The 17,270-nt window shown below is 41.6% G+C and overlaps 1 protein-coding gene across 1 annotated transcript in view; it reads right to left on the bottom strand.

Moving 5' to 3' along the window:
• Nucleotides 1-15,793: 15,793 nt before the first annotated feature.
• Nucleotides 15,794-17,270, bottom strand: part of PKP4 (plakophilin 4) — a 235,347-nt gene continuing 233,870 nt past the window's right edge. Inside the window, exon 22 of the mRNA XM_063087760.1 lies at nt 15,794-16,796. Within this exon, the coding sequence (XP_062943830.1) occupies nt 16,548-16,796 (249 nt within the window). The 3' untranslated portion in view covers nt 15,794-16,547. The remainder of the gene's footprint in view (nt 16,797-17,270) is intronic.

Raw genomic sequence — 17,270 nt, 5'->3', positions numbered from 1 at the left:
TTTTGGGGGTGCTATATAAATGATAATGTATTTTTTATTTCAAATTCCACTTGTTCATTGCTGGTATAAAAGAAAGCAAGTGACTTTGTTTATTTAACCTCATATCCTGCAAATTTGCTATGATCACTTATTAGTTATAAGAATTTTTTTTGATAAATCCTTTTGGATTTTCTACATAGATGACCTGTAAACAAAGACAGTTTTATTTCTTTCCTTTTATTTCTTTTTCTTGTCTTGTTCATTAGCTAGGACATTAGTATGATGTTGAAAAGCAGTGGTGAGAGGAGACATCTTTGCCTTGTTCCTGATCTTAGTGGAAAAACTTTGAGTTTCTCATCATTAAGTATGATGTTAGCTGTAGGTTTCTTGCAGATGTTCTTTATCAAGTGAAGGAAGTTTCCTTCTATTTCTCTTTTACTGAGATTTTATTTTTATATTTCTCAGTGTGTATCTTTTTAGCCATATAAATAGTGTTTTTCCCAAACCTCAAAGAGCTGACAACTAAGTAACCACGAAAATTTAGAGGAAAAAATTTTGATATATACTGTTTTTTATTGTAGTAAAAAACACATAACATAAAATTTACTATACTGACTATTTTTAAGTGTACAGTTCAATAGAGTTAAGTATGTTCGTATTGTTGTAAAACAGATCTTTAGAACTTTTTTACCTTGAAAATCTGAAACTCTATGCTCATTAAATGACAACTTCCCTTTTCTTCCTCCCTCAACCCTTGGTAATCGCCATTCTACTTTCTCTTTTTATACATTTGACTACTTTTGATTCCTCATATAAGTGGAATCATGCAGCATTTGTCTTTTTGTGACTGGCTTATTTCACTTAGCATAGTGTTCTCAAGATTCATCCATGTTGTAGCATGTGACAGGATTTCTTTCTTTTCAAGGCTGAATAACATTCCATTGTGTGTATATACCACATTTTGTTTATCCATTCATCCATCGATAGATATTTGGTTTGCTTCCACCTCATGTTTATTGTGACTACTGCTGCTATAAACATGGGTGTGCAAATACCTCTTTGAAACCTTGCTTTAAATTCCTGCCCAGAAGTGGGATTGCTGGTTTATATGGTAGTTTTATTTTTAAGTTTTTGAGGAAGCTCTATACTGTTTTTCATAGAGGTTACACCATTTTGCAATTCCATTAACAGTCCACAAAGGATCCAGTTTCTGTACTCCTTGCCAACACTTATTTTCTGTATTTTTTTTCATAGTAGCCATCTTAATGGGTGTGAGATGATATCTCATAGTGGTTTTGGTTTGCATTTCTTTGATGACTAGTGATGTTGAACACCTTTTCATAAGCTTGTTGTCCATTTGCATATCACCTTTGGAGGGATGTCTATTCAAGTCCTTTGCCCATTTTTTAATTGGTGACCAAGGAACATTTGCAGTATTATTAGTTCATGTTATTTGCAGTTTTTCCATATGCCAGTCTAGAAGTAACATGCACAAAGCATGAGCATGATTATTCTGGTACTAGGTAGATATTCATACTAGAATTGTGACAAGTTTTATATTTATCAAAACAGTTAACAAGATTTAATGAAAATTTTGAAAGTTACATTAATGCCAGCTTTATTTAAATTCTTTGATTTAAAAATTTATATTTATTATTCAGAATGTATAATCTGATTGCCTTTTATCATTTTGCATATATTAAATGCAAAATGATTTTTTTGGAAATGTATGAAAAATAATTTTATGTTTTTGATTTTTACATATGTAGTTTACATTTTGATAAAAATGTATTCCCACTCTTTGAATATACTACACTTTAAATATAATTATAGTTTTAAAAAATTTTTAATATCAACAGAACAAAAATTATGTAAAAATTTGACCATAATTCATTATTAGTGATTTTTCCAGAATGAAGGCAAGAAAGTATTTTATCAAGAAAATATTTACAATAATGAATTATGTTTGTGTTTATTACTCATCCAAATAATGCTTGCTTTGAGATGTGTGCAATAAAAAGGAAATGCAGTCATATTTGGTATTTTGCAAACTTTTAGGCACATAAAAACCATAGTCTTATGCATACTTTAAAATTTCATTTTTATGAAGAAATAACTGTTAAGATAAATACATGAAATATAGTTTATATGGCAGTTTATTAGCAGACCTATATCTTTTAAATATCTGTATAGGTATATAGTACGCAGACTTCCATTCGTATTGCCCCAAACTTTGCAAACATTAAGGCTGGGCCTACACTTCTGTTTCTCTAATCATGTTAGAAGGTATACTAGAGTTTAAACTATTTACTAAGTGCTTACTATAGGTATTGCAGTAAGTGCCTTACATGCACTATCTCAGCAAATCCTACAATAACCCATTTTACAGATGATGAAACTGAGATGGGCCATGTGCTTTGCCCAAGGTCACTCTGCTAGTTAGTGGCTGAGCCAGGATCTATGTCCTAGCCACCCAACCCCAGAATCAGACCTTCTAACCCAAGCCTCATAAACAAAGGTTTTTGCAGAGGGAACAGGGGTGTAGCTACTGTCATGGTACAGAGCCAGATCGCCAGTTTCCTTTTGGCTCAAAACAAAAAACTTGTTAGCTGTGTCTGACTGTCACCTGGGGTCTCTACAGAACAAGGACCCACCCATATTTTACCCTCTGGACGCATCTCTCGCTCAGTCTTGGGGATTGGCCCAAGGGAAGGGGCTCCTGCCTGGGGGGTGGGCAGGCAGCAAGTGACCTTTATGCTCAGATCTGTGGGAGCTGGTGTCTTCCTTCCCCTCTGGTTCCTTTTGTGTGTAGACTTCAAACCTCCTCAAGGCAAAGATGAAACGCCTTTTATCTCCTCCTATGTGTGAAGAAGAACAAAAGATAGGTCTTCTTGGCTCACTCATATCAAGGACCCACTGAAACCCTGTGATTATAACAGAGCATGGATTATAGATAAAGCTTAAATCCATTTTTGCAGGAATTAGGTGGCTTACAAATGAAGGCAATAGCTGTGTTTGGACAATGACTATGTGGGGGCCCTTATAGCTTTAATGAAATTCTATATATCAAAGCTTTTTACAAACCTCTGAGTCAAGAACATGCAAACTGACCCCTACTCCGCTGGGCCCCAGGAACCATGGTGAGGAGTGGTGGGGAGGGAAGAGAAATGAGCGTCAGCCAGGCTGGGCCATACTGGTTGGCAGCCCGGGCTGACCTCCAGGTAGCCTCACCCCAGGGCTCCCCGAGAGGTGTGTCCCCCTGGGTTGGGGACCTGTTAATCCCAGAGTAGGGAGATGCATCCATCTGTTCACTGCTCTCAGGTGTATGCAGCATAAGGAGGAACTGGGTCAATTATCCCAAACAGTAGTTCTCGAAGTGTAGTGCGGGGATCCCTGAGGTCCTAGAGACCCTTAGGGGGGGTCCACGAGGTCAAAGCTATTATCATAATAGTAACATGTCATTTTCCCTTTTCCCTGATTCCCTCATGAGCATGATGTGGTGCATTCTGAAGACAACCTGACGTGGGATGTTGCAGCAGATCGCCTGCCACAGTACACGTGAGACTCCAGCTGTCTTCTATTCAGCTAGACTTGAAAGAGATGTGTGAAAATGCGGATCAATGCCATTCTTCTCACTGATTTTTTTTCCTGTGGAAAATAGTTATTATTCATAAAATACGTAACTTATGGTAGCATATAATGGGCTTATTTTAAAAATAAATTATTAAACATTTAAAAACATTTTGAGTTTTAATTTCTAATATCATAAACATTAATAAATATAACACCCATAAGCAAAAGTTCTTTGAGGTTCTCAATATTTTTTGAAAGTGTAAAGGGGTCCTGAGACCAAAAAGTTTGTAACTACTAAAGTTACTGGGGGAGCAGAACGCCCCACATCATTTAGCATCAGTGTCTCTGGGTCACATTCTGTGCCCACTCTTGACCTCTACAGAATAAATAAATGTGTCCAGATTTTAATTAGGCTATCTTGTATTTAAGGGGAGCTTATAGTCTAAGAAAGTGTATTTTAATTATAATAATAATTAAATTGTATAGACTATGTAAGGAAAAAAGAATCTTCACCTATGAGCAGGAAAAATAACTTTTATCCACTCTCATATTTCAGAAATACTGGATACTGTGAGTCTTCTCAGAGCCTTCACTATGAACATTACAGGCATTGTGAATCTCCGAGAGAAATATACTGCACTGCATTTTCCAGACTTATTTGACCATAAAACTTTGCTTAGGGACACTTGTAGAGCTAATGTTCCAAGGAGTGCACTTTGGGAAATTGCTGTACTCAGCAAAATGATGAACTGGTCTCCCGACTGCTGAGGCTGCTTGACATCCCCAAGTGCACCTGCTCGCTCCATCCAGGGAACAGTGAGGACTGGTTGCACCCTGTACTCTGGGGTGCACAGGTGTGGGGCTGCTGGGGGCTGGGTGGGCTGGGAAGCATTGCCCTAGCCTGATGGTGAAGAGTGAGACAGAGAGAGGGAAGGCTAGAGAGGTGATTTCAAAGACCAGGGCAGGCCTGTGGGGGTGGGGGATGGGGGAAGCAGTAGTGGAGGCTTTTAGATCTGGAAGGGAACAGGGAATGCTGCGGATGGGAAAGCAGAGCTGCCCAGAGTGGGGGCAATGACGCTGTAACAGATGGTGTCGCACTACTCGACTATGCCAGTTGTAGATTTAGGGCTGGGTCTGGAGCCCACAGACCCCTCAAGCCTGTTCACAGACTGGGTCACAAACTCTTCACACACTAGGCTGGGTCACCAGACCCCTCACACCCCAAGCTGGATCACCAGACCCCTTCATGCAGGTCTATGAGCTAGGTAACCGGCCAAAAGGTCCTTGGAAACCATAGGTTTGGAAAAGCATGGCTACGATGGGCCCATGCCCGAGGCAGATGCTGGAGGCAGACGCCCGCCAGCCTGCTTCACTCAAACTACTCACTCTCTCTACCTCTGAAGAACACAAGAATAGAGACAAAACTAAAAAGATACATTGGCGCACATGTGCACTAACTTCACACGAGCACACAATTTGCTTACAAAGGATGCTGAACCACACCCAACTGGACCCGAGGCGAGGGCCCTGACCAAACTATTCTATTTTCCCAACAGATGGGAAGCTCAGGACGGGCCTGGCCTATCACAGCAAGGCAGCTGGAATGGAGTTTCCACCTTGGTCCACCAAGGATGGGACGTCCATGCTCACTCTCCCGAGTGACAGGCTGCTGAGTGGAGCTCCTGCCCCTCCTTTGCTGTGCTGCCCAACAGAGGGGCAGTTGCTAATCTGTTAGGTGACAGTCTGACACTCTGCCACTGTCACTTGGGGTAAGGTTCTTCACCTCCCTTTGCTGGGCTTCCTCACCTGTAACATGGAGTCGACAGCTGTACTTTCTCCTTGACTTCCTGGTGCGATAGTCCCCGTGAGCACCTGGCTCAGGGCCTGTGGCATGAGTGCAGGTAACTGATGGCGTTACTGTTGTTTCATGTATCACATTTCATCCTGGTGGGGCCTGGGTGAAGAGTGGCCCACCCTCTTGTGCTTTCTCAATTTTCCCTTCCTCTGGCTGGGTGGGGAGGTCAGCACGGACCAGCACTGTGGATTTGGCTGTCTGGGGATGGGAGGGGAAAAGTGGGAAATCCAACTTCAACTTCAGGTTCAGCCACGTACTCCAAGGAGAGCTTACTGGATTTGTCCCTGAGATTCAGTTTGGTCCCTGTGTGGTAAGGAGGCAGTCCAGATGTTTAGGTGCACTGGGGTTTCCGAAGGGCCAGACCTACTCCTCTCTGAGATCAGAACCACAGAGGGAGGGATAAGCACAGGGGTCACATGTGTTAAAATACGCATCGGCTTTCTCACCGGTGAGATCGATTTAGGAAATAGAGCTTGCACGGAGCAAAAATCAGGTTTCCACAAATTCAGAACTCACCAAACCAAGACTTCAGGCCTCACTGCAGTGCAGAGCAGGCCTGGAGATCCCATCTTACGAGGAGGGCCAGGTGCTCTGGGCCTCACCCTGTCTTATCTAATGATTGCATCCTTGGCCCCTGAAGAGAAGGAGGAGTAAAGAGTGAGTGAAGAGAAAGAGTAGAGGTTTCTTTCCACACCTTCCAGAATGTCTGTGGTTCCTTTCTGTGGACTTGTAGGCTGTGAGTGAACCATTGTTGGGAATGGTCTTTCTCTGCAAAAGCTAGGGTGGGGGGCCGGCTCACTCGGGAGAGTGTGGTGCTGATAACACCAAGGCCCCAGGTTCGGATCCCATATAGGGATGGCCGGTTCGCTCACTGGCTGAGCGTGGTGCTGACAACACCAAGTCAAGGGTTAAGATCCCCTTACCGGTCATCTTTTTAGGAAAAAAAAAAAAAAAAAAAGCTAGGGTGGGGGCAGGGCCCCTTCCCTCCAGCCCCTTCCTAGGCTGAGCTGCCTGGCCCCCAGCCCCTTGTCCTGTGCAGGTCTCAAGAGTTCTGCTGAGTTGCTCCTTGAGGCTGATCTGGGGCAGTGGGATTGGCCCAAGCAGGGCAGGGCTTCTCTTCTGGGTTCATTGATTCTGTGATCTTTTGCTGCAGATCTGTCTGGACTCAGAGCATAATTTGTGAACAAGCCACTTGATAGTTTTCTTTTTAAAAACATCAACTTTGATCTAAGCCAATATGGTGTTTTCCTAGTTCTCTTTGCTAAGATAAACATTAAAACTAGTTTGCATTCTTTGAACCTAATTTGGCTGGGAAGCGAGTAGTAAGCTGGAGGGGGACTGCTGGCTGGCAGAGGGCTTGTCGTTTGGTTTACTTTAGCATTAATGGAGATTACATGAAGGCCGAAGGGTACTGCTGTTCTCCTTCCTCAGGGAGGCTGGGAAGGGTTAATTGGGGCTCTGGAATCCAACAGATCCAGGTGTCAATATCCAACTGAGGTGACCATGAGACAAGTACTCTACATTTCTGAGGATACTTTCTATTTTTTTTACAATGTCTTAGGATTGCTGTGGAGATTAAGTGGGACAATGTGTTTAAGGCATACACAGTCCTTGACACCCAATATCCTAGTAAACACTCAGCAAAATGTCATTACTGTTAGGAGTGCTCAAAGGGCTGGCATTTCTTTCATCCTCACCAGTGACAGAAATTTGCTATTGCTTCTTTCTGCCTCCCCCACTTGACCTGTCGTCCTTAGGTTTCCTAGTTTGCTCTTAAGAGAAACCAGAGCAAAAATCAGACTTCCTTAGCTCTTTTGCCCATTTTTTAATTGGGTTGCTTGTTTTCTTCTTGTAAAGTTGTTTGAGTTCCTTATATATTCTGGATATTAATCCTTTGTCAGATGTATATTTTGCAAATATATTCTCCCACTCTGTTGGTTGTCTTTTAACTCTTTTAATTGTTTCTTTTGCTGTGCAGAAGCTTTTTAGTTTGATATAATCCCATTTGTTTATTTTTCCTTTGGTTGCCCGTGCTTTTGGGGTCGTATTCATGAAGTCTGTGCCCAGTCCTATTTCCTGAAGTGTTTCTCCTATGTTTTCTTTAAGAAGTTTTATTGTTTCAGGGTGTATATTTAAATCCTTAATCCATTTTGAGTTGATTTTAGTATACGGTGAGAGGTATGGATCTAGTTTCATTCTCCTGCATATGGATATCCAGTTATCCCAGCACCATTTGCTGAAGAGGCAGTCCCTTCGCCAGTGAATAGGCTTGGTGCCTTTGTCAAAGATCAGATGGCAGTAAGTGTGTGGGTTGATTTCTGGATTCTCTATTCTATTCCATTGATCAGTGTGTCTGTTTTTATGCCAGTACCATACTGTTTTGGTTATTATAGCTTTGTCGTATAGCTTAAAGTCAGGTAGTGTTATGCCTCCAGCTTTATTTTTTTTGCTCAGCATAGGCATTTCTCTAAGGAAGATATACAAATGGCCAACAGACATATGAAAAAATGCTCAACATCACTCAGCATCCGGGAAATGCAAATCAAAACCACACTGAGATACCATCTAACCCCAGTTAGGATGGCTAAAATCCAAAAGACTATGAACGATAAATGCTGGCGAGGCTGTGGAGAAAAAGGAACTCTCATACATTATGGTGGGACTGCAAAATGGTGCAGCCTCTATGGAAAATGGTATGGAGGTTCCTCAAACAATTGCAGATAGATCTACCATACGACCCAGCTATCCCACTGCTGGGAATATACCCAGATGAATGGAAATCATCAAGTCGAAGGTATACCTGTTCCCCAATGTTTATTGCAGCACTCTTTACAATAGCCAAGAGTTGGAACCAGCCCAAATGCCCATCATCAGATGAGTGGATACGGAAAATGTGGTACATCTACACAATGGAATACTACTCAGCTATAAAAACGAATGAAATACTGCCATTTGCAACAACATGGATGGACCTTGAGAGAATTATATGAAGTGAAACAAGTCAGGCACAGAAAGAGAAATACCACATGTTCTCACTTATTGGTGGGAGCTAAAAATTAATATATAAATTCACACACACACACACACACACACACACACACACACACACACACACACACACACACTCACAAAAACCGGGGAGGGGGGGAAGAAGATATAACAACCACAATTATTTGAAGTTGATACGACAAGCAAACAGAAAGGACATTGTTGGGGGGGAGGGGGGCAGGGAGAAGGGAGGGAGGTTTTGGTGACGGGGAGCAATAATCAGCCACAATGTATATCGACAAAATAAAATTAAAAAAAAAAAAATCAGACTTCCATAGATACCTGGGTCAACGTGCCATTCTCGTTTAGTTTCTGGTGCCTTTGCTCAAAATTAACCCCTCCTGCTCTGTGAGACTTTTCTTGACAACCGACCCATATTGGTAGCTGCCGTCTGCTCTGATGGCCTCAGGAGCATTGCAAATCCAGGGGCAAGGGCAGACTCATTAGCCTCCAGATTTCCCCAAGGTGCCTAGAATGTCGTAGGGGGATGCTCCATAGACACACAGTGAAGCGAAGTGACTCTCCCTGGGTGCCCGAGGGAGGCTGAGGCTGCTTCAAGTCCTCCTGCTTGCCAGTCAGCAGCACACAGAACTACAGGTCTCTGGGGAGCTGCCTGTAAGGTGAGTCATTGGCCACACATAGTTTATCATTATTTTTGGTTTTTAGCTGTAGAAACCTTGCTGAGATAAGCTAATATGGACATGGAATATAGGAAGCTGCACATGGTGGGCTGCTCTTGGTACAGTGGGGAGAGGGATCCAGGGTCCTGCACTTCTGTGGACTCCTCACGGCTCTGCCCCTTGGAGATTGGAAGCTGCTGAAAAGGTGGGGTTTCTGACCACTTATTGCTGATGATGGTAACAGGTTTTGTTTGGTGCTTAACTTCTTTTTTTCTTTTTGCTGGCTGGTCCAGGGATCAAACCCTGGACCTTGATGTTAGCAGTACCACATTCTATCCAACTGAGCTAACTGGCCAACTTTCACGGTTAATTTTTAAGCTATGAGAAGCATAAATTGAGTCTGACTTGCCGAGGACTCCTGCCTCTAAGACAACTAGAGTTTAAAAAATTTCATCCAGCTTTAGTTATCATTTATGTCCAGGAGAGATGGGTATTATGGCTTCTGCCAAAGCATAGAATTAATACAACGCAGGTCTCTGGCTTGGTGTTTACCTTAATAGGAACAAAAGTAATGAAAATGCAGAGATCATCTCATAGCGTCATCTGTCATCCTGGGTAGAGACTGGCAGTGCCTTCCCCTTATCCATCCCCCATTTTCCTTACTAACACATCCTTCTCTGAGTAGAGGTGGCCGTGGGTGAAGGTAAAAACTTTTCCTAGCCTCCCTTATAGGTAGGGGTGACCAATGGGATGTAGGGGTGGGTTCTAGGAAAGTTCTTTAGTTCTTTAAAGGAAAGTTAAAGGAAAGTTCTTTTAAAGGACAGTTAGCAAGCTTCACTTCCTTAACTCCTTTCTCTTTGTTGAGGAATGAGGATGTGATGGTTGGAGCTCCAGCAGCCAGTAAGAAAGCCATGAGGATGAGGGCCACACCCAAAGATCAAGATAGAGCTTGGGTCCTTGAGGACATCTGTGGAACAACCATTCTAGAATTGGTCTGCCTTTGTCTAGTCATCTGTTTGTGTGGTGGGGGAAAAACACAAATAAAACCTTTTATAATCTATCTTGTTGAAGCCACAATTTTTGGGACTTTGTTATTGCCAGCCAAACACAATTCCTCCTCAGTGATGATACATCACTGCCACAACCCAGTGATGTGGCCTCAGAGGACAATATTTGTAGTTCCAGGTGACTTAGCACCAGCTTTCGCCAATGAAGATATTAGATAATGACTGATCTGATGAGTTGTAATACCACCCACCTTTCTTCTGGTAGCTTTTTCCATAGAAATGTTATCAAAGAAGTGATTGAAAAGGATACATAGAAGAAAGAAAAATGAAAAAGAGGAACCTTATTATCTGCAAACTGAATAAACACACCACTATCTTTTGACCACAGCTGGGGACAGGAAGGAGACTTCTGGTCACTGTGGCCAGCCATAATTGCAGTGATTTTGGTGGACACATAGTATTTAAGTCATTCAGCTATAGAACATGTCTCCTGGTTTGTCTTCATAAATATTTTTGTGAAGTCTTGAAATGCATTCCTCATAGCACAACCATTTCTATAGTGGCCAGATCCCCTTCTATGACATTTCCAACCTGGAGTCCCTCTGCACAGAATCCTTTCCTGAAGACCCCAGGAAGCTGGGCATACCTCTCTGTGCTCATTCTCATACCTGGAAAGGAAAGAGACCTCCCTAGGATTAGGCTGGCATGGCCACTGACTCTGAAGAATCTCAGAGAGAGACCCCAGGGGGGTGTCATCTTCCCTGAAGTCCTTTTATTAGATTATTATTCAGCGGATGGGAAGCTCCCTAAGGTGTTGGGAACCAAACACATTTCATTTCAGTGCTGGAAAATAAAGGTACATTACAGGGGTGTTGCCTTCTGAAGAGTAAATTAACAGTTATAAGAGATTTCTGAAGAAAGAATTGGATATTTTCCCACTGATCTCAGAATTAACCTTTGACCCAGCATAAGTTGTGTTTAATTTTATTTTCCAAGACAATGCATTGGTCAGCTCTGGAATCATTGAGATGTGAATAGAGGGTGAAATAGCCCATGTATCATTAAGTCTTTACCAAAATTTCCCTAATCAGCGAAAGGAGCTTTAATAATGAAAGAACTAGTTATGGCTCATGCAAATGATTATGACAGCACAAAACACTTTTTAGTGATTTCAAGTTAGAATTAGGCAACAGCAATAGGCACAAACAGCCACTTAGGGGACATGCCAGCTGCTTCCAGTGAAGCTGCTGACATAAGAACAGGGAAAGGCACTAAAATAGACACCATTCAAGTAATGATTTCCTTGTTAATAATTTACTTTTTGTGTCTGCAGCCTTTAAGAATTGTCCTGAATAAGGGCATTCAGAAAGACAGCAAGTCAAGTCAAGCCATCACCTGGGAGAACAGCAAACTGCTATCACAAGGGTGAATAAGGCTGGGGACAAAAGTCAAGACCTTCTAAAGGGAGACACAATGGACAAGCCCCAGCTGAGAAGCGTTCCTCTGGATGGGCGGCTGCCCAGTCTGGCTCTTGGCGCAGGCCAGGAAGGGGCAGCTGCTTGTCAGGGCTGGAAGCTGCCCTTGGAATTCCAAACATCATTTGCATCCCTGCTGTCCTCTAACTTCCTTTCCAGTTGCACACTGATTAGGAGTAAGACTGTTTGCTTCCTCTTCAGCAAGGATTTCCTTGACCTGCAGCAAAGTTCTCCTTTGAATTCAAAGTTTGCCCTGCATTTATAGGGTTAAGAAAAACAAACAAAGAACAAACCTATTAGCTGCTTTGACTCAGATTTCACTGACCTGTTTGTTTTCTGCAGACACCTTTCTGGTACTTTGCTGAAGGGGCTCCCCTCCCACACTCCTTCCCTGCCGTTTGGGCAGCGCCTCGTTGGGTGAGGTGTTTGCTTACACATCTCTTTGGATCATTAGGTAAAAGGGGCGACACACTTCACTCTCTCAGCAACACGTTTAAACCTGAGCCCGAGTTTTACTTCTTAACTTACTTTCTTGTCAATACACATATCTGTACAATCACAGCTCTTCCAAAAGGATGCTCGCAGTACTTTTCAAGTATATATTTTCCAGAATTCTGTTTGAATTTAACTCAGTAAGCTGTCAGCTTTTTAAATGGATTTGTGTATATAACTACAAAGAAATATTGTGCTAAAACCTTTTGTGTGAGAAACTACTCTTAAGTGGATGTTTTATTAAGGTTTGAAATATATAAATCGGATTTTTCTCAACTCAAGGGAGACTAATCATAACTGATTCTAGGTCATAAAACTAAGTCTTGGACAATGCCATTATGTATTTCTTTACTGACTTTTTAAAGCGTTAGATTTTTTATTGAGGTAAATTTTACATACAATGAAGTGCCCATCTTATGTGTACATTTTGATGGATTTTGATAAATGTATACACTTGTGTAACTGCCATCCCCATCAAGATATAGAACATTCCTTGGCCAGCCACCAAAAAAAAAAAAAAAAAAAAAAAAAAAAAAAATATATATATATATATAGCAGTCCCATTATCCCCAAAAGTTCCTTAGTCAACACCTACCACCATACACAGCCATGCTTCTGATTTCTCTCACTGTAGGTGAGTTTTTCCTGTTCTCGAATTGGAATCATCTCGTATGTGCTCCTTGGTGCAGCTTCCTCCTTCTTTTGAGCAGCGTATTTGAGATTCATCCATGTCATTGTATATTGGCTCATTCTTTTACTGCTTCTCTAGTATTCTGTTACATGAATATACCACAATTTTATGCATGCTTGGATAAGGTTTTTGTTTATCCATTCTTCTGTTGGAGATTTGGGTTGTTTCCAGTTTCTTGCCATTATGAATAATGCTATTATAAATAATGTCGTTTAAAAAATTTAATGGGCCGAGCCGGTGGCGCACTCGGGAGAGTGCGGCGCTGGGAGCGCAGCGACGCTCCCGCCGCGGGTTCGGATCCTATATAGGAATGGCTGGTGCGCTCACTGGCTGAGTACCGGTCATGAAAAAGACAACAACAACAACAACAACAATAACAACAAATTTAATTAATGTGAAGAGCAATGACCAAGTTTTCAAATGTTTTTTCCATATAATCCAGTTTGATCATGGAAATAAAACCATCATTTAATAAATTTAGATAAATGTTCCTTCAAGTGTACTGCTGAGGCCCCCAAATGAGAGTATCACCTAGTGATATTTTGTTTAATGGGCCTATATTAGTAGAAGTGGCTCACAGTTTTCTTTTATGGCGAATCCTAAGCCTAACCTTAATCACGTGCAGAATAATCAGGACTCAAGTTTCCCCAGATGAGGTTCATGTAACACAAGATGAATTTTGGTGGTACACCTTTTTTTTTTTTTAAAAACTCTGAGACAATCCTAGACATTTTTATGTTTAATAGTTAAATGTTAATTTTTATGGTTATTTCTATTTATGGAAAGTGATGATGATTTTCTCCTTTAGAGTAGTAATAGAGTTCCCTTTGGCAAATTTAAGATGATGAAAAATGTCTAGGAAATAATAGTTCAGCACTCAATATGCTGAATTTGGAAAACATTGGCATTGTGGTTAAGACAGACTGTAGTGCTAACCCTGCCTCGGCCACTTACTGGATGTGTGATCTTCAGCAAGTAACTCTCCAAGTTTGCTTCAGGATCTGTACAATGGGATATCAGTACAGATTCATATATTTGCTGTGAGGGTTAAATAATTTATGTGATACTCAGCACATAGTAAGCACTTAATAAAGTGAACTGTTTGTATTTCAGTGAAAGAATCAGCAATCAGGTGTACAAACACTGGCCATGGATTAATGATGGGAAAAGTTACGGTAGTGTGTGGTCACCATTTCTGATACTCATGAAACATCCATTGGCTTCAACAAACATAACCTTAAACAAGTGTGCATAGGTGAGATATACTCTGGCAAAAAGAAAAACCTCACATCTGACTTTCCGAGTTTCAGGTCTCACTGGTAACAGTCCAAATCTAGGTAAACTGCACACATCAAACCCCAACTGTTAAATTTTCAGGTCACATGGCAGGAAGGTAGTGAAGGAGGACAGTGAGCGGCCAAGTGGCTGTCAGCCGCATGCACACCGTAGTCACCCAGGGAGCTTTTCAGGAATACTGCCGCCTGGACCCCACTGCCTGTGACTTGGATTGGTCAGGGCAAGGCCCAGACCGAGCTAGTTGTGGAAGTTGCCCAGGTGATTGTAATGCGTAGTCAGGGTGAGGAAATCCTGGTCTAGCTAGCTTACCCATGTTGGCTCAGTTCAGCCCTGACCCTTCAGGAGGGGTGGAAGTGAGCTGACTCCTCCCTGGCGGTTCAGAACCACAGACCTCTCCCTGAGGGCTGAACTCTGCATGCCACTTGGTAAAGCTGGGGCAGCAACAAAAAGTCAACTTTGTTTTAGCAGAGCTTGTGTATCCCCACAACTTGGAGGGAGAGTGGGCTTGGCTTTTTGATCAGTGATGTGGTTTTATGTTATTCAGGGTGTTTGCAGTTTCGTTTCTCTGGTCACAAGAGAGAAGCCTTAAAGGTCATCAGGTCTGCCCAGTCTTCATCCACAGGCCACTTTCTGGCTCTGCTAGGAGGTCTGACTGGAGGCCCAGGTGAGTTCTTTGCAACCCAAATCCAAATCAGTTTTTGAAATGCTGCCTGTCACAGTGGGGGACCTAAGTTACCCAAAGACTAACGAGGTCACTAAAAGAAACAGTCACTGATAATCAGCTCAGGCCAGCCCTAGATTCCCTTGTTTTCCTGACTCCCTGAGAGATGGCCTTCAGCTTTAGCCCAGGCAGGAAAATATCAGTTTCAGGGAAGTCAGTGATTCAAACCTCAAGTGGATACAACATCTCGAAAATCCCGATGCCTGTTTTTTTCTCTTGGGTCTCTTTCCACACATTCCCAAATATGAGTACAAACATTATAATATTCTATGATTTGTATCATGTTTGCAGGATATACTGAGCTAAGTCAATACCTCTGGGTTCGACTTGCCATATGGGTTGCTCCCTATTTTTCCATGTAAGATACAGGAGCTAGGGCTCAAGGGTGGAAACTGCAAGACCCGGGAAAGCCTCAGACTTTGGGCCCCGGAGGCTGGTGCTCATTGTCTCCACAGATGCAGAAAAACTCTATTGGGGGCCCTGTCCACCAAGTCTGTAGGGCTTCCCCTGACCCATCCCTAATTCAGGAATTACTGTGCCTCAGCATTACTCAGAAAAATAATTATTTAGACTTAGTTTTGGTTTACTACACTAATGCCAACCAAATAAATGCCCAACCAGTGTTGTGATGTTATTATTGAGTTCTTAAAAATGATGCCAAAAGGAGTCTTTGTCAATTTAGTATGGTTTTAAATACATACAGCTTTTTGTGATGGGCAACAATAATCAGCCACAATGTATATCGACAAAAAATACATACAGCAGCATGAAAAAACCATAATAAAATTGTAGAGTGCATTAGATTCAAAACAGATCCTAAGAAATAAAGACACTAAAATAGAAAAAGAGGAGGTAAGCTTGCAGCTTCATTCTTTGGTGTGGTCCATCTCATAAGGTGTATTAACTGTATAAAACTAGGAAAAGCCCAAAATAGTTGGATAAATTTAAGCCGTTTCCAACATTCACTTAGATTTACACTTTAACCTGCTTTTCCATATACAGAAAAAACAAACAAACAAAAAAACCAGGGAACACGTTTCCAAGGATGAAATTTCCACATTTATTTTTCTTTCATGTGCATAGAAAATGGCAGTGAAGTGTCCTATGAAAGAGGCAGGGAATGGGCATGGCGCTGCTATACCAGACTGAACTTTGTGCTTCCACAGTACACTACTCATTGTGAAAACAAAGGATGTCGTAGTTTGTTTTTAATTGCTAACAGTTCCTTGGATTTCCCATTTGTTTTTTAAGCTGTCAGTTTCTTCAAATCTCTTTTCAAATGACACACTGCATTACAAAGGATGGCACTTAACCAATGTGGCATTTCCATATTTACACCAACAAAAGAAATTTACAAGACATAATAGCATACAATCTCAACATTTAGTAATAGCAATAAAACATGAAGGGCATCCATTTTATTTTTTTCTGTACAAACTATCAGAACATAACTTTATTCACATTTAAAAAATCATCTTTAATTTGATTTGACCTACACATACCCCATCTCATTTCACCCATTTCTCAAACCTCTCATCACGTCACCCACACCTTCACCAGATTACAGAATCTACAAGTAATTAGAACTAACACCTAAATAGAGCTTAGGAAGTCCTTTCCCAAAGGTTTCCTTACTTCCCTGATAATTCCTCAAAAAAGAAAAAAATATACTCTCCACTCGTTCCTTCCATTTCACTTTCACATTTCATCATCAAATCAGCGAGACGGACTGTTCACGTCAATCCAAACAAGGTTAGAAAGAAAGAGTTCCTCTGCCGAGCGACTCGATGCTACACCCATGAGTCTGGGGACCCTGGGTACTGTTCTGCTCTGTAAGAAGGTCGTTTAGTGGAATAAAAGTCTACGTAATTTGTGGTCGATTTCAGTCCATATTGTGTTGAGTAATCAGTAGAAGCTGGAAAGTGAACTCGGTCATCAAAATAAGGATCTTCATAGCTATGAGGAGATTGCAAATACAATCTGTATGCATCAAAGTTCTTTCTGCTGGAGTCATCTTGACTATAATACAGCTGTTGATGCTGTTGACAAAATGAAAAGGCAAATAAATAAAAGCAATTTTAAAAAATACATGCTCAAGGAAAATTAAAGTGGACTTCCTGCTTCAAATTTTTAAAGCAATATTCAGTATTTGCAGGCTTAAGGTTAAAAGTTGTTTGTGGTGCACACTGTATGTTTATTAGTAGACTGTGTAAGAGTTTTATATTACATTTACAGGCAGGCTGGCTGAGTTTGTTCAAGTCCTGTCCTAAGGCTGCTAGAGCTAGAGAAGTCATTACCTCAGGAGAGCCAAAGATCTTGGTGGCAGGTGGCCCCCAGCACCCCCTACTTACTGGAGGCCCTGTTCTGCACCCAGCTGCGGAGGGGCCTGTTACCTGGGCAGGCCAAATGAGAGGATGGCCTTGATTTTTGTTTTGACATGGGGGAATTACTAGCACATCATATATTTAGTTACGGAATGGATTTTGGGGTCTTGGATAATTGAGTAATTGCAG

This window comes from Cynocephalus volans, chromosome 1 (genome assembly GCF_027409185.1).
Source record: "Cynocephalus volans isolate mCynVol1 chromosome 1, mCynVol1.pri, whole genome shotgun sequence".
Taxonomy (NCBI): Eukaryota; Metazoa; Chordata; class Mammalia; order Dermoptera; family Cynocephalidae; genus Cynocephalus; species Cynocephalus volans.
This window is presented reverse-complemented; position numbering and strand designations above follow the sequence as displayed.